The sequence below is a fragment of the Pelophylax lessonae genome (genome assembly GCF_965119305.1).
Source record: "Pelophylax lessonae genome assembly, chromosome: 9".
Classification (NCBI taxonomy): Eukaryota; Metazoa; Chordata; class Amphibia; order Anura; family Ranidae; genus Pelophylax; species Pelophylax lessonae.
In genome coordinates, this window is record NC_138776.1 from 76,367,262 (window position 1) to 76,391,395 (window position 24,134).

The 24,134-nt window shown below is 44.8% G+C and overlaps 1 protein-coding gene across 1 annotated transcript in view; it reads right to left on the reverse strand.

The window, feature by feature from the left end:
- ZRANB1 (zinc finger RANBP2-type containing 1) overlaps window positions 1-24,134 on the reverse strand; it is a 127,790-nt gene that overhangs the window by 18,173 nt on the left and 85,483 nt on the right. Inside the window, exons 3-6 of the mRNA XM_082269167.1 lie at window positions 3,333-3,520; window positions 2,491-2,644; window positions 712-783; window positions 422-620 (exon numbers count right to left, since the gene is read on the reverse strand). Coding sequence (XP_082125293.1) covers window positions 422-620; window positions 712-783; window positions 2,491-2,644; window positions 3,333-3,520 — 613 coding nt within the window. The remainder of the gene's footprint in view (window positions 1-421; window positions 621-711; window positions 784-2,490; window positions 2,645-3,332; window positions 3,521-24,134) is intronic.

A 24,134-nucleotide genomic window follows, 5' to 3' on the forward strand; every position in this document is an offset into this window, starting at 1 on the left:
GGCTGCTGCAAGTTGGTTTATATGCTACATCAGTAGTGCATGCATAGTGAAGGACAGATTCATGTAGAATTCAGGAGATGTCGACCAAGAGCCACAGGTCCCTGACAAATGCCAGTGATGATACCCAATGAAAAGAAATTCCTATCTGCAGCCCTTTGTAAAGGAAAGCAGCACAGCTAAAAGATTGGGGTAAAGTAGGTTAATAACCCTGGGATAAGCAAATGAAAGATTTAGGATACATATGTCTAGGAAGACAATGGCCACTTTTCATTATTAAGTCTGGACCCTGGGATGTCATTGATGAAACTACAATAGGCTTCACACAAACAGAGCTGAAAAAACCTACACGGCTTAAACAAACTCATGTCAAACAAATCGTTGCCAGGGATAAGGCCCAAGTAAATGCACAGGTTGTGATTACCAGTGGGAGCAGTCATGGAGGCTGTCATGCAGAGCCTTTCTTAGCACCGAGTCTTTGTCATAGATGCCCCATGTAGCTTGTAGTACAGAGTCCAGCAGGCAGTCTCCTGCAGTGCGATTCCAAAGTGCATAAAGTCTGCTATCCAGACGGGTCCCCAGCTCCAGTGACCAATTAATGATTGGAGATTCTTCCTCCAACTCTGAAATCAAGTCAAATATTGAAATGTTAACCATACAGCATAAAAGGATACACAGTTGTTGGCTATCGGAGGTTAAGTAAACCTGAATTACCCTTCTGCACATCCCGATCCAAAACTTCATCAAACAGTTTCTCCTGGACTGGGGGTGGCAGATCTTCTATGTCTATAAAAAGAAAACATTTAGGAGGTGTTGACCATCTTTGAGTGTTAAACCTTTTAGCCCTGCACATTCTGAAACAAAACAGCCAGAAGAAATGGTAAAATTGCCCATTCAAACTTTGCAAAGACACTGTATTGGCAAGGTGACCGTTTTTTAAAGGGCTTCCTGACAACCCAGATACCCATACCCACCTTACCTTTGCTTTAAATTCCTCTGCAGCTCATGTAATTACCTGAAACTTCCAGGTAAAGGGGACCATGTGACCTCCTTCCCATGCTGGTGCCTGGCCCTAGCAGATATCATTTGGTGTAAAAGTCCCAAATCGGATACAGATTGTACAAAAAGCCACTATATAATTCATTAAATTTTAGGGGAAAAAAAAAATGTAGTCGCCGTCTACACTTCTGCAAGAACCACACTGTGCCACAACTCTCCAGAGGGCCATCTCACTTTTTAGCACATGCGCAGAGAATATTCCATTCATTCCTATGGAGATACCAATTGTTATGCCTCCCTATGACAGGCTACCTCTCCATAGAAATGAAAAGGGGTTTGTCCAGAAAGCCTACAGTATACATTGTGGCAGTGGCGGTCTGGGCCAGGTTTTCCAGGAAACAAGCAAACTAATGGCACAGGTGTGTGTGTGTGTGTGGTGTGTGTGGTGTATGCTGCCTTTATGTTAGAATCGGAAGTTGAGGTCAGTGCCCCACCCTCCCGAGGGGGTCAGTGTGTGAAGGAAGCAATGAGAGATGCTTGTCCTGCACCATACTGTCCAGGTCAGACCGAGGCCCAAGCCTGAAAGAGAAAAAGTAGGTGGGAAGATGCAGGAAAAAATTTAGGGCCGAGATTCAGCGTGTGTGTACAAAAACTGGAAAGTGTGTTTGACGGCCAGGAGGACCGAGGCATGAGACTTGAGCCGCAGGTCTGATAAAGAGGAAGGGAGGCTGAATTCTGTTTGATTGCACTGATGGTGAGAACCCCCCTGTATGGGAAGATAATCATGTGAACTTTTTTTTTTTTTTTTTTTTTTTTAAGCAATGCAAAAGAAGTGCACAGAAAAAGCCTTGAAAAGCTTTGAGTAAACTCCCTGCTGGCACCAACAATGAGCTACAAAACCCCCAACTTGTCACACCTTAAGGTTAGTACACACTTGACGAAAATTGGATGAAATATCCTCTGATTTTTTTCTCTCATGCTCAGCGGTTATAACAGTTTTTAGTTGACAGTGCATAATGTTCACGAAATTTCTAGTCCGATTTTTTTTGGGACATTTGTTCCTAGACTTCGGGTCGTCCGCAACTTCAGATCATGCGCGGTCTTTGGTATCAGATTTTTCGTGGACGTACTGCATACACATTAAACGAAAATTGGTCATCTGGTGACGAATGATAATTTTGGTGTTTGTCCCTCCGTTTTTTTTTTTCGTTGAAGATATCGGCATCAGCTGCTGAAAGTGGTGTACACACTAGCCGAGAATCGTACGATTTTACCTCGGATGGGAATTTTCGGCAGATTTTCTACTAGTGTGTACCCCACTTCAAAGAACACTCATACAAATGCATAGTTCTCTTTAAAAGTGAGTCACCTCCTTTGACATCTCTGATAGCAGGGACACAAGTCTAATTGATGCACTGCAGCAATAAATTTCACTCCCATTGCACAGTATGGCTGCCTCAAATTCACTGTAGATGGGCAGCACCTGGCACTCACCCGCGGGTAAAGTGAAGGTCACAAGATCTGTGAGGAAGTAACAAGCGAAGTCCCCTTTCCTCTGGTGCATGGAAGCTGCAATCTCCCTCCTAATCTGCTCAGTAAGCTCAGGACACACCATGGCTGGGATACATTTCGCTGCATGCTGAGACACCTACAAATACATCAAGAAACCCATTAGCTGATCAGACATTAAATGGAGATCAGAATATGAATTAACTTTCCCCCCAACCAGTTAAAATCCCCCTCATTCCAAGATTTGCTAAAGTATCACACAAGAAAAGGGGAAAAAAAAAAAACCTCCAAATCACACAACACAGGTTTGTATAATGCAGACCTCTTCTCCGATGTGAACAGTCTTACTGGGGTGGATACAGAAGCAGGGCTAAAATGGTTGCCTTTGATAAAAGAAGAATCAGCTGATGTTTTATGCAATGCTAGCATAACCAAAAAGCTAGCCATCTGGTCACATGACCCTGCTGCAAGTGAGGATTGGGCTCAGACTTGATCAAATCATCCCCGATTTTAATTGAGTAATCAGAAAACAATGGACAGGATTTTTCTATGATAAAGTCCCGACTGGCTCTTCTGGGATTAGAGAGGAAGGTGCTTAGGTAGTGTCACATGCGAGAAAGTGATTTGCTGCTTTCAATCGCTTTGACATTAAAATGTACTAATGAATCCATCAAGGCAGCTAAACCTGACTTTTTTTATGTACAGGTCTTCTGTAAGCGCAATAGAGAAGATGAGGTCATTGTCTGTTATGCGGTGTGACAAGGGTGCCTACAAAACTGGCTTCCAAAGAGAACTAATAGAGCAGTTCATTGGTAAATGTTACTCACCTCTGTCAGAAGTATAGCCAGCATGTCCTGCCTCTGGAAGCGGATAGATAGGTGCACCAGAGTGTAACCCACATCAAAGGCTGATGGACGGTTCAAAAGACGAACTTCATCAGCTGAGAGTTGCCGAGCAATGTCTCCTCCTGAGTTCTTATATGCTTCCACTGCCGACAGATCACCCTCTACCACACCTGCCAAAGAGCAAACATACATGAGACAACCCTTGCTTAAACACCATTCCACCATATGATCAGTGTAGTGGGGCAGATTCAACCATAATTTGCATGAAGCAGGCAATAATGGGGATTCAATTCCTAATGAGAATTTAAACTTGTGAGCATCGGAAGGGATTCCAGCATTCAACACTTTGCAACATTCTTGGAAAAACCCTGTGATGATTCATCAATGGTTCCCTTTTCTTAATACAATTCTTTCATATTCACCAAATCTGAAATTTCCAAACTGGAGGGTGAGGCTGTGGCAGGACCCAGCAGCATGATGACTGGAATAAGTATGGGCTGATATTTCCCCTTTTGTTATTCTAGAGGAGAATAATAACACCCCAGTGTGAATGAGTCTCCGGAATGCCCAGCCGTAATATGGGGCCTAATATTTCCAGTTTACCAGCCTGTGAATGCGGAATTACAATTTCAGTAACAAAGAGCACTTGTGAGCTCCAGAATTTCTTATTATAGCAACAAGGAGGAATAGATCTTTCACTTGAGTCTTATGACTGCCTGCAACTCTGGGCACAAAGTTTAAATATATTCCTCAATAGCCATAAACCATATAAATTCACTGTGAGGACCGAATGCTTTCATAAGGGTCAATATTACTTTGTAAAAGTGGCAGTAACACCATCATCAGTGCAGCACAGGGCAGAGCTGTGAGAGGGACCCAGCAGGCTCCACCCACTACAGGCTGCCTGCAGAAAACTACAGGAGGGGGCGGAAGACAAGACCAGTCACCCTGCACAAGAAGAGAGCAGCAGGGATCAGTCTGTACTACAGGGATCCGCTGCACAGAGGCGGTTACTAAAATACTGAACGGAACTGGAAGTCATACACAAAGGACAAAGATCCAAGAAGGAATACACATGACTCTTGGATTTAGACAAGGTTTGTTTAGCCTGGATTTCAGCTTAAAACCAACTCCATGTTTAGGGTCCCTTTGAATAGTTAATTTGGGACCCCAAGCTGACTCAAAACACACCATTTACTGCCCTAACAAGTGCAGTTACTGAATGTGATGTATTGGCAGTATGTAGCCTGAGCTTCCCATTACATTATATTCATTCCTTGAACTCCTTTGAGTTTTTTTTCTGGAATAATGTTTGGTAATTTTAGGGATGATGACCCCCCTGGCAATTAGAATTTGGTTTTACACATTGCCCACATGATTTATTTTGTACTATTACTGTATGTAGCCAAGACTACATACATTTAAAGTGGTACTAAACCCAGGAGTTCCCACAGTACATGTAAATGAAATTATTTTAGTAAATATAAACTGCTAAATACTTTTTCCCATCAGCAGTATACAGAAGTCTTGTGGCTATCAGTGTGAGGCCATGCACTCGTGAAAGCTTGTAGGAGTGGTTTTTATTTTCCTATAACTGTCCTATGAGGCTGAATGACCCCTGACCCTCTGTTGGGACAGTGCTGATTGGTCCTGTGCTGATCACATGCACCCTCTTTGATCAAATTTAGTAAAAAAAAAAAAAAAAAAAGTGGTTCTACCAAAAGAATAAGTCCACCCTTGGGAACAGGATACGTTTTTAGGGTCCCCCCCCTCACTTTTCGAAATCAGAGCAGCCATGCAGCCGCCCCCCCCCCTCCCCTCCCCTCCCCAAACACGGCCACATCATTCATTCAAAAAGCTCTGTGTGTGAATGAACTACAAGCTCAGACATCCTTTGCAGATGTTGGCTTGTAGTGGAGTGCCATTGGTAGTTTGTTGATACTTCCTTTCAGTGTATCAGCATGCCCGTATGGGATGTATGGGCACACAGATACACAGAAAGATCTGCGAGAGAGACTTGCAATGCTTTACAGGTTAAAAAAAAAAAAAAAAAACACACCCTTTAAATAGCAGCTTCCCCCTTAAACACTTACCTTACTCTCCTCTTGATCCAGCGCTGTCCCATCTGCAGTTCTTCCCTGGTCTCACAGGCCTTGGAGGATGCTGCTGCTGTCAATCAAACCCTATGAGGAGGGAGTGAGGGGCTGGGCTGAGCTGCTCTGGGTCTATGGATGCACACAGTGTCACCATAACAAGTGGCTTGTTATGGGGGCACTCTGAGAAGGAAGAGAAGCAGAGGGTGCCAGCAGGGGACCCCAGAAAGAACACAAGTATATCATGTTTTTTATTTTAGGGGGAAAAAAAACAAATACTTTAACACCCGGGAACAGTGCAAACGGGCTTTGAAGAAGCATGTTGTCAATGTAAAACGTGTCAACCCTTCCATGGTCTGTGTCCTTGTCCTGGAGGAAGATTTATACAGGTTTCAATCAATCTATTGGACTGTCCGAGGTGTGCAGCCAATTTATTTTCCAAAATAAAAATGCTTATATATTAGAACAGACTCAGATAAACTGTCCTGCTCTACTCTGTACAGCTGATGGTAACAAGATAGAACAGAACAGTCTTGTGCGAAGTGTATGATGACAAACACTGTCTGTGCGCCAAGTGGAGTCTCCTTATAAGGAAGCACGGGGAGCCAAGCTATTAACTCTAGTCAGCAGTGTATTGCATTTATATACTTTGTGTGTAATATATTTATATTGCGGGAGTTTTACCAATTTTTTTTTTTTGCCCTGATAAAAAATACTGTACAGTACATAAATTGTAGTTCTACTTTTGAACTACGTAAAGGCTAGAGTTCACCTTCAAATTACAAGATTTTGTATATACAGATTAACAGAGATAGAAAGACACAGATGTCATGTTTGACAGGCAAAAAAAAAAAAAAAAAACTGATCTCATTTATCATTCTCCCACATGAGCCCTGACCTGTTTATATTCCCAAGAAAAATAAAATTCTATCCACCACTAGAAATGACAGAGAATGTAAGTTTAGATCTTACATAGCAAGTTTGAGTAAAACGAATGTCTGTCATCAGGTAAATTGAGCAAGAGGCAAAGTGTGAGTACAAAAACCAGATAGGCTTCCATAGAGAACATCTATCTGCCCACTGATCACAAAATGCTGTCCTTCCAGCAGCTGCTGACCAGGACAGAGTCCAGCTAAAGACGCTCTTTACTAAACCTCACGCAGATCTAACAAATATGAAGGGTAACGCATTTATTATATTACACAAAAGGGATTAGCATAAGAAATGAATTAGCCCAGGAGTGTGAGCTTCAACAGGAAGCAAAAATCCAAACAAAGCCAATCCATACAGATTTATCAAAACAAACGTACAAAGCAGCCCACGGAGTCAGATGGCTGGCTCCAGTAAACGCACGGTATACAGGCAGACCTGTGAGTCATCGCACTCTATTTATAGATGCCCCAGAGACTCCATCCAGCATAAACACACACGCCTGTTCTCTGTAATGCCTCTCTCATTTCATCCCTCCTCACTACAACCTGGAAAATAGGGACAGGAAAGTAAACATACACAGGACTCTGGGAACCGGTGACAGACAAATCCAGTTCAGCTGGGAACCTGGACTCTTCCCAGGAAGTACAGGTGTAGGAGTGCGGACCAGGGGATATGAGGGGGGGAGGGGGGACTCCACATTTCTACATGCTTAATACATATAATATTACAGCTGCACAGCAATCAGTGGGAAGGAGGTGGTGGGATGAAACCAGATGAAAGACTATTTAATGCTCAAACCGTACTCTAACGCCAAAAACAAATGCATTATATTGCAGCTTACCAGTCCTTAGATGTGGAGGCTGCAACTGCTTTGTGTTTTTTTCCCCACCATTAACCACTTCAATACTGGGCACTTTCACCCCCCTTCCTGCCCAGGCCAATTCTAAGCTTTCAGCACTGTCACACTTTGAATGACAATTGCGCCGTCATACCACACTGTACCCATATGACAGCGGCAGCACCGATAATTGGTCGACCCCTAATTATGAGATGAGAAAATTTCAATACATGGATTACCAAACTATTGTGAAAATCTTTATTGTACTTCAAACTAGGGATAGACTGATATGGTTTTTTCAGGGCCTATACCGATATTTTGGTCACAATGTATCAGTATCAGCCGATATTTTGTACAGTTAAAGTTTAGAAAAACAAAGAATTTTTGACACAAATCTGGTACTGAACGTTGTTTAATGCTTAATGGCTAGCACCCTGTCTGTGGGGGGGTGGCTGGCACCCTGTCTGTGGAGGGGGTGGCTGGCACAGGGGCTGTGGGTGGGTGTATGGCTGTGATACACTCCCGCAAGACTAGTCCCGACTCCAGACGAGGCTGTCCAAGGCGAGGGAGGGGGCCTAAGAAGGCAGAATGACGTCACAAAAATAAATCTGCAATATCGGCCAGTTCCGGGGCAGATACCGATATATCAGGGAAAGTGCACATCGGCCCCCGATATATCGGCATAAGGCAAACCGCAACAGTTTTAACACAAATTATCACACAATGATCACTTACATAAAAGCACACCAGGAAAAGTCATCTACAATAAACATAATTTCTAATTACTATGGTAACACAGTACACATCTAAATATTCTAAACCAGGCATGTCCAACCTGCTGCCCGGGGGCCGCATGCGGCCCGGAACCGCAGTCAATGCGGCCCACTGCAACCTGACAATTTTTTTTTTTTGCTGGGGAGGAAGGAAGTCGGGTCGGGGGCACAGCCACAGTGGCTTCTAACAGTAGGCAGAGGCTGCCTCAAAGGGGAGGGGGGAGGCGAGGATGTGCAGCATTTCTGACTCCTACCACCATGACCACTTCAAATCACTGAAGTGGTCATGGTGGTTAGAGTGTTCCTTTAATATCTATCAGAATAAGTAAACCTCTGTATACTGATTCCATTTCATTTGATCATCCTCTAGTTGTGCAAAAGTAGTGTGGGGGGGGGGGGGGCGCGGCGGCGCGGGAAGGGCGCAGCGGCATTTTATTACTTATATACTATAGTATATATTTTATATGCGGCCCGAGAAAATTTCTCTACACTCAATGTGGCCCAGAGAAGCCAAAAGGTTGGACACCCATGTTCTAAACGGACATATAAGCAAGTATGCAAACAGCATTCTCCCATCATCCTTTCAGTAACACCTTTGTATAAATGCTCATCTGATACTTTGCATCAGATCTGTTCGCTGACTTCATAAACAAAAAAACCGCAACAAAACAAAACATTGTTGCTATATATGAATTCAATTGTGAACATTTTTTTTTTTTTAACTGCAGTTTATAAAAACAAAGTACTGAACATATTCTTGCAGCAGGCTCCAAAGTCCTGGGAGGATAGCATTGGGGCTATGATGTGTAGGCCCACTGGCCAAAAAGAGGGTGCAGCTGGCAAGGCGGTGGAGCAAGCCTCAGCATGAGGAAATGCTGAAACATTGCCCATCAGAATGGTATTGGATGCAGTGTTAATTTTGGCAGCAAATTTCAATTTAGTTTTAGTCTTAGGACTAAAATAGCATTTTAGTTTTAGTCCCATTTTAGTCTTTTGCAAGTGTTTTAGTCGTATTTAGTCGACTAAAACATCTTACATTTTAGTCGACTAAAAAGTTCTACATTTTAGTCGACTAACTCATTTTAGTCATGTAAATGGTCATGGTCAGGTCAGAGAGGAAGTCTGTAATGCTGCGGCCTGCAGTCAGTGCACACAGTGCTGCTCAGAGTGCTGGATGGGGGTCTCAGGTTTAAGGGTGGTCTCTGGTCTGACTCTGAACTGAAGTTGTTGAACAGGATGGGGCGGGCCTCAGCGGCCTATATGCACGCACACAGTCCTGGATGGATGGCGGAATCGGATGCCAGTGGTGACTGGTAAATGGTCTGAGGGGACTCAGGGAGGCAGTAATAGCTGGCCTGGCTGTTAACTCACAGTAGGTGCTCTGCTCTGGATGTGGTGGTGGCCGGGTGCCAGTGCCGTGTGATGAGTCGGGCCTGGCGTGTCTGGCTGTAGTGCTGCAGTGCTCTGGTGAGGTCAGGTGACTTGTCTCGAGTCGACTCTTGAAGTAGTCCACTCCTCACGTCGGACGTCACGGGGCACGCCACGCTAGACGCCACACAGGTGGAGCTCCGTGAAAACCGGAAGTTGGGTAAACGTCCCTGCCTCACATTCTCGTTTAGTTTTCGTTCGTTAACGAAAACGGATTTGATTTTCGTCATAGTTGTCATTTGACGAAAACGTGCTATACTTTGCGTCTCGTTTTCGTCAGTTGAAAAATGCCGGTGACGAAAATGTTTTCATTGACGAAATTAACACTGCTGTAAACTCCATTGGCTGTAATGTCATTGCACATATTACCTGAATATATTACCAACATTAAATATTAGGGAAAAATATAAGAAAAGCCTTTTTCCTCATTGTTTAGTTTTCAGCAGCTTAGTAGATTCTCATTACTTATGCGTATGCGGTGGTGCAATACATGTTTAAACTTTAATGTGCTGTTCTTACATACTCTGGACGGAATTGTGTTGCTGATCTAGAAGTTGCCAGCAGAGGAGTGTTTATTTTGATGTCAATTTTTTATTTAGTTTTATAGTCTTATGACTAAAATGCCATTTTAGTTTTAGTCGAATTTTAGTCGACTAAAATTGTGTTAATTTAGTCGATGAAAACGTTTTAGTTGACGAAATTAACACTGTTCTGGAGGCAGCTACGAGTGAGGTTTTGGAAGCTGCTACAGTACCATCTAGGTGCCTGTACTTTATACCTGCAGTGTTTTTTAACCTCCTAACAGTCTAAGGGCGTGTAAAATGTTCTCCAAATGTCCTACCAAAGAGCTTTCAATGTAAAGTTCCCATTATGTTTTTTTTTTTTTTGGTTTTCTAAAGAACTGCTGGCTGGATGGATGAATAGATGCAAATAAGCATTTAGGGTGACCATAAATTCCCCTGTTAAAGATTCACTTGGTTGTTTTGTGGTTATAACGCTGAAGAGAATCAGTTTCACAAATATGTTCATGATTTGGAAATAAAATATAAAATGTGGTGACCCTTGAGCTTTTGGTTACTTTAAGAAGCATAGAACAGAATCCTTTGTCATGTTATTAAAAAGTTCTTTAGAACTAACCAACCTAACTGCTAAAGCCAACAATAATTACTCCATACTCATATCCCCAAGGCCTCTGCGACTCCTGGTTCTCCACCTACCTACCTGTCTTCGCACCTTTACCTCCTCTGCTTCTCTTACAGTAGGGCTACCCCAAGGCTATGCCCCTTGGCCCCTCTTTTTGTATCTCTTCACCTCTTCCCTGGACCAGTTGCTAACCTCTCACAGCTTCCAATACCACCTCTACACCGATGGCACCCAGATCTATCTCTGTCTTCAGCTCAACCCCTCAATCTCCTCATATGCTAATAATATTTTCCCCACCATGATATGCCCATCTCTGGACTTTACCATTGAGATCAATAGCACAACTATAGGTTCCTGCTGAAATGCCAGAGTGCCAAATTAATCCTAGATTCTAAAGCTCTCCGACCGGGCACCAGATCCAGAAGGTGCACGTCACCTTTTACAAGTACAACCAAAGTTCATTTGGCTGTACTTCTCCTGTGCATCACAGGAGTGCGGCGTTTTAAGCAGACAGCAGGCAGACGCTGCCACTGAGCCGGTCTAGACTTTGGGTGAATCCCAAAAGTCTGACCCGGGGGGGGGGGGTTAGGGAACAAATAAAAAAAAAAAAAACACATTCCTACACTTCTCCTGACCAATGACACCACTAAAACTACTTCCTTATTATCTGCAGCCATGATTACTGCAGCTTCATTCTCACTGGCCTATCTTTATACAGGCTATCTCCCTCAAGTCTATCATGAATGCTGCTGCTAGACTCCTACATCTTTCTAACCAATCTGGCGGCTGCCCCCCTCTGCCAATCCATTCACTGGCTTCCACTAGCCAAATGTATAAAATTCAGAAATACTAACCACAACATACAAACGTATCCACAACAATGCCCCCAGCTACATCACCAACCTCCTCCCAACATACCAATGCCCATACATGCTTTCCGCTCATCCCAAGACCTCCTGCTCTCTAGCTCCCTCGTTACCTCCTCCCATTCTCGCCTCCAGGACTTCTCCAGAACATTCCTATCCTCTCGAACGTCCTACCCCAGTATGTTCGGTTACCTCCTACCCTGCCTGCCTTAGGCAATCCATGAAAACCCACTTATTCAGAGAAGCCTATACCACCTAAAAACTGCAATTTAGTCACCTCCCCCATATCACCTACTGCTAATACCTTTTGTATCACCTCCCCCCTCTTCAATAGTAAGTTCTATGAGCAGGGCCATCCTAATCCTTCGGTCTCCCTTTATATTGTAAAGTGCTACACAACTGCTGGTGCTATATAAACCTTTTATGACAGGCATCCCAAAAAAGAAGACCGGGGTCTGAATGCAGACCGAGTCACTGTCCCATTCGGACTCCTCCAGTCTCGCCATTTAGGAGCCTTTTCATTGGGGCAGAGAAAATTCAAGTGGAGGGCTGAGGACTGATGTAGGGGGCTCAACAGTGCCCTAGTAGTTTGAGAACAACAGGCCAGTGAGGTCAGTTTTGACATTTACAGAACCCTAAATGAATGACGCGGTCTGGAGGGCGGCACCCTGCGGACACTTTTTTAAAATTAGGACAGCAAGCAGGAGAAGATCTCCGCAGGATGAGTAAAATAGGTGTAACATGTAACGAAATTTTAACTTATTCTTCAAAACTGAGCCCTTCAGAACTGCACTGTGTTTTCTAAATGCAAAGCATTACTGTACAAGAGCAATGACTTCATCAGCGAGAACCGATGCGAATATCTCCTAAATTATGCAAATTTAGGAAATATTCACTGTACCTACAGGCAAGACTTGCTATACACTTACCTGCAGGTACAAATTGTAAATAAAAAAAAAAAAAAGAACAGAAGGCCATGATAAAGAAGTGAGATCATTAAAGAAAAACAAAATCGAGAAGAAATCTAAAACTGGGCTGGAGGGAAGAGGGGAGAAAGCAAAAAAAGCTTCACAAAACTTGTCATACATTATGCAAAAAACTGAACAGGCTAAATATATGACTGATCTTGCAAAAGTCAGGTAGTTTGTAATAAAATTTCTCATGTATGAAATCTAAAAGGATTTCTACTTCCAAGAGATTCAGTCAATTTCCCGTTCGCTAAAAGAGGATAACCCTTCTTGCAGAAATCATGTTCGCATGTAATCACTCACTCTAAATAGTCTCCTCCAGTATTAGCTGCGAGGGCAGATTTCAGGCGGCTACCCCAACTACTGAGCCCTCACGTTAAGTCAACTGATTGATCTCAGCATACACACACAGCGGGTAAAAATAAATATTGAACACGTCATCATATATCTAGGTGAATACATTTCTAAAAGGTGCTATTGACATGAAATTTTCACCACGTGTTGGTAACAACCCACGCAATCCATACATACAAAAACCAAAATATGTTCAGAAATCAAGTTATGTATAATAAAATGGAATGATACAGGGAAACACGCTACCTAAAATGTATATACTTGGTACAAAATGCTTGGTTGGTAATGATCGCTTCAAGACGCCTCCTGTATGGAGAAACTAGTCACATACATTGCTCAGGAGTGATTTTGGCCCATTCTTCCACAGGAACCGTCCTCAAATCTTGAAGGTTCTATGGGCCTCTTCTATGAACTCTGATCTTTATTTCCATAGATTTTGTATTGGATACAGGTGGGGTGATTGGCTGGGCTGTTCTAAACAGCTTTTTTTCCTTTTTTGAAACCAATTGAGAGTTTCCTTGGCTTTGTGTTTGGGATCATTGTCCTGCTGAAAGGTCCACCCTCGTTTCATCTTCATCATCCTGGTAGATGGCAGCATGTTTTTAAGAACATCTTGGTACGTTTTTCATTTTGCCCATTTTGAAACGTGCGGGTTTAGCTGGAATTTCAGTCTGAAATCGGGGAAGCACGGATATCTATCGAATTAAACCGCTGTACAGTAAGCGTTTGTCAAATGCCTTTGCAAAGTCCAGATACACCACATTGACATGCCTTCCTGCATCTAGATGGCAGCTCACTTCATCGTAGAAGGTTAGTAGATGGGTCTGGCAAGAACGATTTTTCATGAAACCATGCTGATTACTACGAAGAATACCATTTTCAACACTAAAGTCTTGTATGTACTCTTAACATCCCCTCCAGAATCTTGCAGACTACTGATGGGGATAGATCTTGGCCCTTTTTTAAATATTGGTACCACCTTGGCTTTTTTCCAATCAGCTGGCACCATACCCGTCTGTAGACTATCCTTAAAGATTAAGAATAATGGTCTGGCAATCACCTGGCTGAGCTCTTTAACCACTTAAGCCCCAGCCCTATTTCGGACACTTTTTGTTTACAAGTTAAAATCAGTATTTTTTTCCTAGAAAACTACTTCGAACCCCCAAACATTATATATATTTTTTAGCAAAGACTCTGGAGAATAAAATGTCGGTCATTGCAATATTTTTTGTCATGCGGTATTTGCGCAGCGGTCTGTAAAACGCCATTTTTTTGGGGAAAATTTTTGAAAAATCACATTTCACTGCATTTAAAAAATAAACAGTAAAGTTAGCCCATTTTTTGTATATTGTGAAAGATGATGTCATGCCGAGTAAATAGATACCCAACATGTTACAGTTTAAAATTGCGCCCCCCCCCCCCCACCCATGGAGATCTCAATAGGCGACGCTTTAAATTTTTTTTAACAGTTACCAGTTCAGAGTGCAGTTAGAGTGTAGCGCTTTTTTTTAAATTATTGCTCACGCTCTGACGATCGTGGCGATACCTCACATGTGTGGTTTGAACAGCGATTTAATTTGCGGCTCGACTTCCATATATTTTTTTTTTGTGCGCGAGCCAACGGTTAAGGGGGCGGCTAAAATATATTTTTTTTTCCCTAATTTATTTTTTTTTAAAAAAAAACTTTATTACAGGTTTTAAAAAAAAATAAAATCTGATCACTTCTATTGCTGTCACAAGCAATGTAAACATCCCTTGTGACACCAATATGCAGTGACAGGTACTCTTTATGGAGGGATCGAGGGTCTTTTAGACCCTAGACCCCTCCACTACAATTTCATTTCATTTCTGTTTTTCATTTTTCATTTCATTTCTGTTTTTTTAAAACTGCCGCCTTTTGCAGCAGAGTAACCCGGAAGTGACGTCATGGACGCCGCCTCCGGGTTACGTCATCGGAGACCCGATAGAAGCCGTTTCCGGCTTTCATCGGGACTCCATCCAGTCGGCAGAAGTGCCGGCTGGGTGCTCGGGTGGGACGGGAGTCCTGAGCAAAGTCGCGGAAGGCGGCGGGGGGGGGGGCGGGGACGTCCCCTCCAGCTCACCCGGGTAACGATCGAGCGGCTCCCGAGCCGCAATGGTCATTACCGACGGAAAGCCGACCGTCGGCTGTAAACCATGGTACCGGGATGGTGTCTCTAGCTAGAGGCATCATACCAGTATACTACCGCAAAGTCTGCCGACGTAGATCTACGGTAAGCCCCATACACACGTACCAATTGTCGGCCGAACGATCGGCTGTCTTTTGTCCAGGGCTGTCATGTCTGTTGAAAACTGCAAAAGACTGCACACGAATTTTGTCGGCCAACAACAGCCGACTGCAGAAGTGATGTCATGTGATGGTTAACTTTCCTTGTCTCTTTTCTGAGCATGCCCAGTCTTGCAAATCTGCTGTTTGTCGGCCGAAATCTATACTGACTGGCGAACAATCGGCCGTTCTGGTGTTGGCCAACAAAAATTTTAATGCCTGCACGACAGATTCTGTTCGGCTGAAAATGCGCTGTCGGCTGTCGGAAGCATCATACTAACAAGCCTACAATCGGCCGATCGGTCGTCGGCCGAATATTTACGGCCGACAATCGGTACGTGTGTACGGGGCTTTAGCATGCGGTAAGTGGATAAGAACCCTCTGGTGCAAGCCATCCGGTCCCAGTGATTTATTTATGTTAAGTTTCTCTAGTTTAGTTCTAAGTCTATCCTCTGTTAGCCATGGGGGTACTTCATGAGGTGTATTATTTAGTTTAGCATTACAAGCTGGGTTAGTGTAGCCCCCCCAATTCATTTGTGAAGACTGAAGAGAAGAAATTATTTAACACTTTCGCCTTCTCTCTGTCCTGTGGCCAGATTTCCTTTGTAGTCTTATGTGGCCAATGTGTTCTGGCCTCGCTTTCTTACTATTTATATACTTAAAGAAGTTCTTGGGTTTTTTTTTTATTCTACCGCCATGTCTCTCGTTAATGCTTGAATGCTGCCAATGACCCCTCGGCCTTGTATTTTTGAAGGCCTTTTCTTTAGTATTAATATGCATTTTTTTGTTGGAGTTTAGCCACCCAGGGTTTAGCTTTGCGCTTTTAAGTTTATTTCCCTTTGGAGTGCACTGGCCAGTCCCTTTGTTTAGTATACTCTTGAAGTACTCCCATTTTTTCTCTGTGTTCTTTGTTCCCAGGGTTCTATCCCATTTAATATTTTCTAGCAAAGAGTGCAGATTTGGGAAATTGGCTCTTTTGAAATTCAGTGTCCTTATATTACCCTTGTGTTTCCTATTACTATGATTAATACTGAAACTAATTGACCTATGGTCACTGTTTCCCAAGTTGCCCCGTATTTCTATATCCGTGAGCAGGTCTGTATTTTTGGTAATCAGTAGGTCAAGTACCGCATTGTTCCTCGTCGATGCATTCACCATCTGACCCATAAAATTGTCCTGCAAAACATTTAGGAACTGCCGAGCCTTGGCTGAATGCGCGGTTCCTTCTGCCCAGTCTATATTTGTATAATTAAAGTCCCCCATTATAATGATATTTCCCATCCTTGCTGCCAATCCCAACTGTGAAAAGAGGTCCGCCTCCCCCTCCTCCCTCTGGTTGGGGGGCCTATAGCATACGCCCAATATTACTTTCCCCATAGTGCCTTCCCTTAGAAGTTCTACCCATAGGGATTCTGCCTCGTCCATAGCTCCATTATTAATATCATCCCTCATTTACCTGTACACTGTTCTTAATATACAGACATACCCCTCCCCCTTTTTAACCTTCTCCATCTCTGCGATAAAGGGAATACCCCTGAATGGTCGCCATCCAATCATGAGAGCTGTCGAACCAAGTCTCTGTAATCCACAGAAAATCTAAGTCCTCCTCATACATCAGTAGCTCCAGCTCTCCCATCTTGTCGGCCAGGCTTCTAGCATTGGTATACAAGCCTCGCAATTTTGACCGGATGCATACCATATCCTCAATTTGATGTTTTTAGGCTGCTCTTGTGATTTTTTCCCCATACACACCTTGGATTTAGGAACTCTGAACACCCTACCGCTAATGTCCCCATTTGTGCACGCTGAACCTTGCTCCCCACTGGCTAATTCTACATCTGTACCCACCCCCCTAGTGTGTTTTGCAACAATAAGGTTGCGAAGGTCTTGAGAGAGCTCTTTGAATTTACCCATCATGAGAGGTTTTTGTGACACCTTGGTAATGAGACACCTTTTTATAGGCCATCAGTTGACTGAACCAGCTGATATTAATTTGCACTGAGAAGGGGCAGGATTGCTTTCTAATTGCTGATAGATTTCAGCTGGTGTCTTAGCTTTTCGTGCCTTTTTGCAACTCCCTTTCCTCATGTGTTTAATACCTTTTCCCGGTGTCATTCCATTCTTTGTATTGATTGCATCGGTTGTTACTGAATGTGATGAAAATAGAGGTCCTGTGACGATTTATATGAAAAATTATATTTATATATGCACACCAAGGGGTAGACAGTGTGTGAGGTAAATGTCCAGGTGATCACCCACAAAGAAAGCTATACAAATCCGAAACCAGTAGAGGATCTCATGGGGGTTGAGCACTGAAGATAAAATAAAAAACAGACAGTACATACTAGCTGAAAATCCTTTCCATGGTGTTCATTGAGGGACACCGAATAAAGAGACTTCTGTGGTATGCTGTCGCCTGCAGAAGTGTTTGAACACTGGCATATGCCTTCATTCTATAGCATGGGTGTCCAACCTTTTGGCTTCTCTGGGCCACACTGAATGTAGAGACATTTTCTCTGGCCGCAAATAACACTATAGTTAAGGTATACAAGTAATAAAACGCCACTGCGCCCTACCCATGCCACCGCGCCCCCCTCCCACAGTAATTTAACACAACTAGAGGATGATCAAATGAAATGTAATCAGTATACAGAGGTTTACTTCTTCTGAGAGATATTAAAGGAACACTATCTACCTTGAGCACTTCAGTGGTTTGAAGTCATGGTGGGAGGAGTCAGAAACAAGGCACATGCTGGGATATTTACAATTATGTGCTGGGGACTAGTTGCACCCCTAGCACATAAGACTTAGGCAGCCAGAAAATGTCATGTCCTTATTCATACATGTCAATGCCCATCCAATGCAGCCTGATCAGTGCATATCCAATGCAGCCTCACCAGTGCCCATCCAATGCAGCCTCACCAGTGTGTGCCTATCCAATGCAGCCTCACTAGTGCATGACCATCCAATGCAGCTTCACTAGTGTGTGCACATTCAATGCCGCCTCACAAGTGCTTGCCCATCCAATGCAGCCTGATCAGTGCCCATCCAATGCAGCCTTACCAGTGCGCGCCCATCCAATGCAGCCTCCCCAGTGTGTGCCCATCCAATGTAGTCTGCAATGAAGAGAGAGGAGAGCCGCTGGATTACACAGAGCGGGGATCTCCCGCTTATCCGGCAACCGCTGTCATACAAAGTCCTGCCTCCTGGACCGGCTCCCATGATAGACGTCACCAATGTGCTGTCTATCTTAGGAGCCAGTCCAGGAGGCAGGGCTTTGTATGACAGCGGCCACCAGGTAAGCCGGAGATCCCTGATCGCCCCCCTTTCCCCTCCGAAGCAGCCTCTGCCTACAGTTAGTTGGAATCCTCCCCAAATCGACTTCCTTCTTCCCCAGCAAAAAATAAATAAAAATTGTCAGGGGGCAGTGGGCCGCATTGCCTGCTGTCCCGGGCCTCGGGCCGCAGGTTGGACATGCCTGTTCTATAGCAAAGCATACCAAGAGTAAGAAAACAAAAACACCAAGAAGTAACCTCCACACAGGTGTGCTCCAAACAGGTCAAGAAAAATGGATTTTTGTAAAATCTTACCGTAAAATCCTTTTCTCTTAGCTCATCGACAGACGTAGTCCTCGGTGATACACCACCTTCGGGTTATGTTACCTCCGCAGGAGCAGGACTAGACAGGAAATTAAAAAGCTCTGGCCACACCCTAGGGGCAGTCCCAGAGGGTATATCCTCTCTCTCTCTGCCTCAGCAAATCAGTTATGTGAAAAAGCAGTGCTTAGAGAATTTAACCCAACCCAACTCCAAAACAGAGGGGCGGGGACTACGTCTGTCGATGAGCTAAGAGAAAAGGATTTTACGGTAAGATTTTACAAAAATCCATTTTTCTCTAGCGCTCATCGACAGACGTAGTCCTCGGTGATACACCACCTTCGGGACGTCCCAGAGCAGTATCACAACTGAGGGGTGGGAAAATGGAAATCAAATCCCAATCTAGAAGGCCCAACTGGTGCCAACTAGAAGTTTACAATGCTCATCCTTAATGATGAGACTCAACAAAAGAGAGAAAAAAAATTTTTCTTTTTTTTTTTTTTTTTTTTTTTTCAAACAGAAAAAAACCCTCGAGGTAGACCACCGGTCTCCTCAAATTGCGGCCTGCAAAACCTTGCGGCCAAATGAGGCATCCGCCGATGCCGTCACATCAATTTTATAGAATTTAGTAAAGGTATGTACCGACGACCAAGTGGCCGCCTTACATACCTGGACCACTGACGCCTGATGGCGAAAGGCCCAGGAAGTACTGAGCGCTCGAGTGGAGTGCGCCCTAACAGGGAACGGAGGACTCTGACCCTTAATAGAATAAGCCTGTACCACCGTTTGTCTAATCCATTTGGCAATGGTCGCGGCAGATGCAGGCAAACCCTTTCTGGGGCCATCCGTGATCACAAAAAGTGAATCCGTCTTACGGAATGATTCCGTAGCTTTCAGGTATACCCTGATTGCCCGAACCACATCCAAGGAATGCAACGCATGTTCCCGATGATGCTTGGGCTGAGGACACAAGGAAGGTAGTACAATATCTTCATTCAGATGAAAATCTGAAACCACCTTAGGAAGAAAAGATGGCTTAGGATGAAGTACTACCTTATCCCTATGAATCACTAGGTATGGGGACTGGCATGATAATGCAGCCAGTTCTGACACCCTGCGAGCAGAAGTAATAGCCACCAAGAAGGCCACCTTCTGGGATAAAGTAAGCAAGGGAATCTCCCTGATGTTTTCAAAGGGAGGTTTCTGTAGAACCGACAAAACCAAATTAAGATCCCAGGGCGGTAAGGGCGCGCGGACTGGAGGAGCCAGGTGCCGCACCCCCTGGATGAAATTCCGCACCAAGGATTTGGTAGCTAAAGGTTTCTGAAAGAAGATTGCTAATGCTGAAACTTGACCCTTGATGGTGCTCAAGGCTAGCTTCTGCTCAACCCCTTGTTGCAAAAAGGCCAATATTCGAGACACCGAATAGGTACGTGGAGGAAATCCTAAAGATTCGCACCACGCAATGTAAGTCTTCCATGTGTGATAATAGACTTTGCTGGAAGTCGCTTTCCTTGCTTTAATAAGGGTAGGAATGACTGAAGTAGACAAACCTCTGTCCTTCAGTACTTGGGTCTCAATGGCCAGGCCATTAAAACCAGCGACTGTAAAGCACGAAGGTAAATAGGTCCTTGAGACCACAGACACTCCCTGAGACGAAGTTCCCACGGAACGTCTGCGACTAACATGTCCAAGTCGGCCAGGCCGGCTTGAAGAGGCCAGCCTAGAATTTCTAGGACCACTGGCGCTGATAGGATCTGAACCAGGCGTCCCTAGAGCTATCTGGCCCCGACCATCCGAGAAAGTCTGGTCGTTTTCTGTTCCCACACATTTATCAGATACCTGATAGTTATCAGGAAAGGTGATCTTTTCTGGTTGAACCTCAGGGACCGAAGTCACCCGACTAGAGGCTACTTGGCCTATCTGGTCAATCAGATCCGATTCCTGTGAGGTATCGGGACTAATCTTAGGAAAAGGTAAAGGAAAAGATCTATACAGGGAACGGTAACTACCGCTTCCTGTACTTAAATGTTGGAAGGGAAGAATCGCACCGGTAGTAGTGGTAGATGCTCGATCTAATGTCCTGAATACCGGTGAAAACGTCCCCCCACCCTGAAATCGGGTGGGGGCGCACCTTCAGGCTGTGTACTCCTTTACTTCGGGTTTGGCTGGGTTGGTCCTCTGCTTGTCCGACCATCCCTTCTTGAACCCTCCTGGAGGAGTCTTGCCTTTCCCGGGAGTACCAGCCGGGCGCCCTTTATGGGCGGTAAAGAAAGGTCCTCGCTTGTTGCGAGGTCCCTTAACTTTTGCAGCCTGTGGCAAAAAAGTACTCTTGCCCCCGGTGGCATCCTTAATGATTTCATCTAGGTTGGCTCCAAATAGACGATTCCCCTGAAAAGGGAGATTGGTCAAGGTCTTTTTGGAACCTAGGTCAGCTGACCAGCATTTTAACCACAGCACACGTCTGAGGATCACTGCTAACTTAGATGCATGCCCTAACAAGGGAGTAGTGTCCAAGGCTGCGTCACAGATAAACTGTAGCCCTTGTATAATCTGTTCCATCAAATCAGATGTCTCCTGGGGAATATCTTTTCCCCTAAGATCTTGGCGTACCATTTTCGCCCATTCCGTAAGTGTCTGGGAAACTAGACCAATAACAATTACTGGTCTAAATGCTGACCCTATCAGAGAAAAGATAGTGCGGGACTCCGCTTCTATCTTTCGATCCACCGGATCCTTAAAGGACGAAGTGTCCTCCACTGGAATAACCGTGGCTTTATTCAGCCTGGAAATAGGCGGATCCACGACTGGTGGTACCGTCCATTTCTTAATGATGGATTCCTCAAACGGATAGCGTCTAGCAATACGCTTGGAAATAGTAAAGGTACGTTTAGAATGCTCCCATTCTCCTTTAATCTGATTACCAAAAACATTTAGGTACAGGAAAAGCCTTCGCCGTCTTGATGGGCTTATTAGTCCCAAAAGGCCTTTCTGTTTCAGTTGCCTCTGCCGGTAAAGCCTCAAGTTTTAAGGTTTCTTGCACTGCCACAACTAGTGCGTCCACCAATGCTTCTTCCTGAATTATAGCAGGAGAAGAAGCGTCCTCCTCACTGTCTGAGGGGGCTTTACCTGGGGGATAACAGCCCTTGCAGAGGAACCTGCAACTGCAGTGACCATCTCTGAATCAGAGTCAGAGGTGTCAGATAGTATAGGGGTAGGCGGGGGTCGCTTCCTTGACCCCCGTCCCTGACAGGCCGCCTCCACCCGAGCCACCATAGACTCCAAAATTGCTGTAAATGACTCTATACTCTGTGCACCGGCGGGTCCCGAGGCCCCCTCGAGGGAAACAGGTGGGGGAATATGTGTGGCAGGGTCCATAATAACTCCCGTTACTTCCTGGATGATATAATTCAAAAGTAAAGAAAAAACTTTTTTTTTTTTGACCCTCAGTGCCACAAAAAAACCCCTTAGTGTTACCTGCTAGGGATCCCTATCGATCGAGAGAGAGAGAGATAGACCCCCAGGCTCACCACTTGATGTTCAGAGTTAAACTGCAACAGCTTACAGCGCTGTCTTAGACAAACAGGAAGTCTTTTGGCTGGCTGCCCAGGAAGAAGGGAGGCGGCTCCGCCCCTCTGCACGCCTTCCGGCGCCTCCCCCAAGCTCCACGAGGTGTAGAATCACCTCAAACATGGCCGCCCCCATGCTGGAGACACGAGGCTACGCCAAAATGGCGGCTCGTGCGATCCAGCAAAAAAAAATGGCGGCGGCCTGTGCTGACTAGCGGTGTGCTGCAGGCACACAACACTCTCTCTGCATGGGGATATGGCGTGGTTGGCGGTACCGGCCCTGGCGGACCGCATGGCCGTTCGGGAGGCCTGCTAATAGCTGGAGATCTGATTTGGAAGGCAGTCTACATGTCCATGGCTTCTGACTGGTAGGTAGCTTATACTTAACCCATAAGATTCCCAGAATGCCACAGATTACATCTTTAAAACATGTATACAATAGATTGTTAGCTCCCAAACCAAGCCTCCTGGCTTTTTGCACACATAAAATCACACTCAAAGTAGGAGGATTTGTGACATGTTATAGGATAGAAAGAACTCTCTTACCATACAGAGAGGGGCCCGCGTTCACCACAAAACCCGTCAGGGAAAAAGGGGGAACATACTACTCACCATACCGGAACCAGGCGGGCACCAACTCCTGACAGTACCCCTCTCCACCGGAGCGGGAGGGCTGTCGACCGATACGGACGCCGTGACTCATGGTCTTTGGCGTTTCAGCGAGACGTTTAACTCGCGGGTTCAGTCCTTTTAATGGGACTTTGTCGCGGCCGACCCAGCGCGGAGCTATGGCCTGCACGCGCTCGTAGGCTGAACTGGGGTGACCACCGGATCTCGACATCCAGCCCGTCGCCCAGTTCAGCTTTCTTGCTTGAAGATCTCACAGGAACACTGGAGAAAAAAAGCTGTCTAAAAATCCTTTTAGAAAAAAATTCTTGCCAGGACCTAAGATCCCAGCAAGGTATCTAGGTCCTTACTCCTAACTAGACAGAAAATAACTGATTTGCTGAGGCAGAGAGAGAGAGGATATACCCTCTGGGACTGCCCCTAGGGTGTGGCCAGAGCTTTTTAATTTCCTGTCTAGTCCTGCTCCTGCGGAGGTAACATAACCCGAAGGTGGTGTATCACCGAGGACTACGTCTGTCGATGAGCGCTAGAGAAAAGGATTTTACGGCGAGCAAAAAAAAATACAGCTTTGTTTCAGGATCATTGAGGGACACATGATTGAGACAAACGAGCTGTCCAAAAGCAGTCCAACCGAGGGATGGGCAGCATAGAAATCACAACACCAAATGATCTACTAAAGAACATAAGGAGAAAAAAAAAAAACTGAGGACTGCCTGCAGCCTTAAGGCACTGCCCGTAGGACATTATGCCAAAAGCTGGCAGAAGATGAAGTCTAGACATCCACCTGGCAAATTGTAGAGGGTGCGTGAATATACACCCTGTGCATCATCACAGGGTCTCCTTTAGAAGCATCCTTAGCTGTAGCCAGTGAAAGGGGCTGTCAGTGAACCCCATGTGTCTTGTTGCCCTATCCAAGCTAGTGTGGGTGGGACTGTGGGCACAGGCATGGTCAATGACCAAGAAGCAAAAAAACTCCTGTCATGTCTGCAGCAGACAGCTGTACAAAAGGAAAACTGCAGTGCTATCCCATAATAAGCACATCAGATAAGTGCAGTAAGCACCGAGTTTCTTGCTCCTATTGGAGCAATCTCTCAGTCTTGCACTCATAAATAAATAAAAACAACTGACCGCTCTTCTGTTCCGACAGCATTCAGATCAGATTTCACCAGAGCAAACTCTCTCCTTTCAGCTACTAAGCTGTGCTAAACAGTATTAGCTGAATGAAGAGAAAGTTTTGGTGAAATACAATTTAACCACTTTCTGGACCGGAAGGATGTACCTCTTAATGACC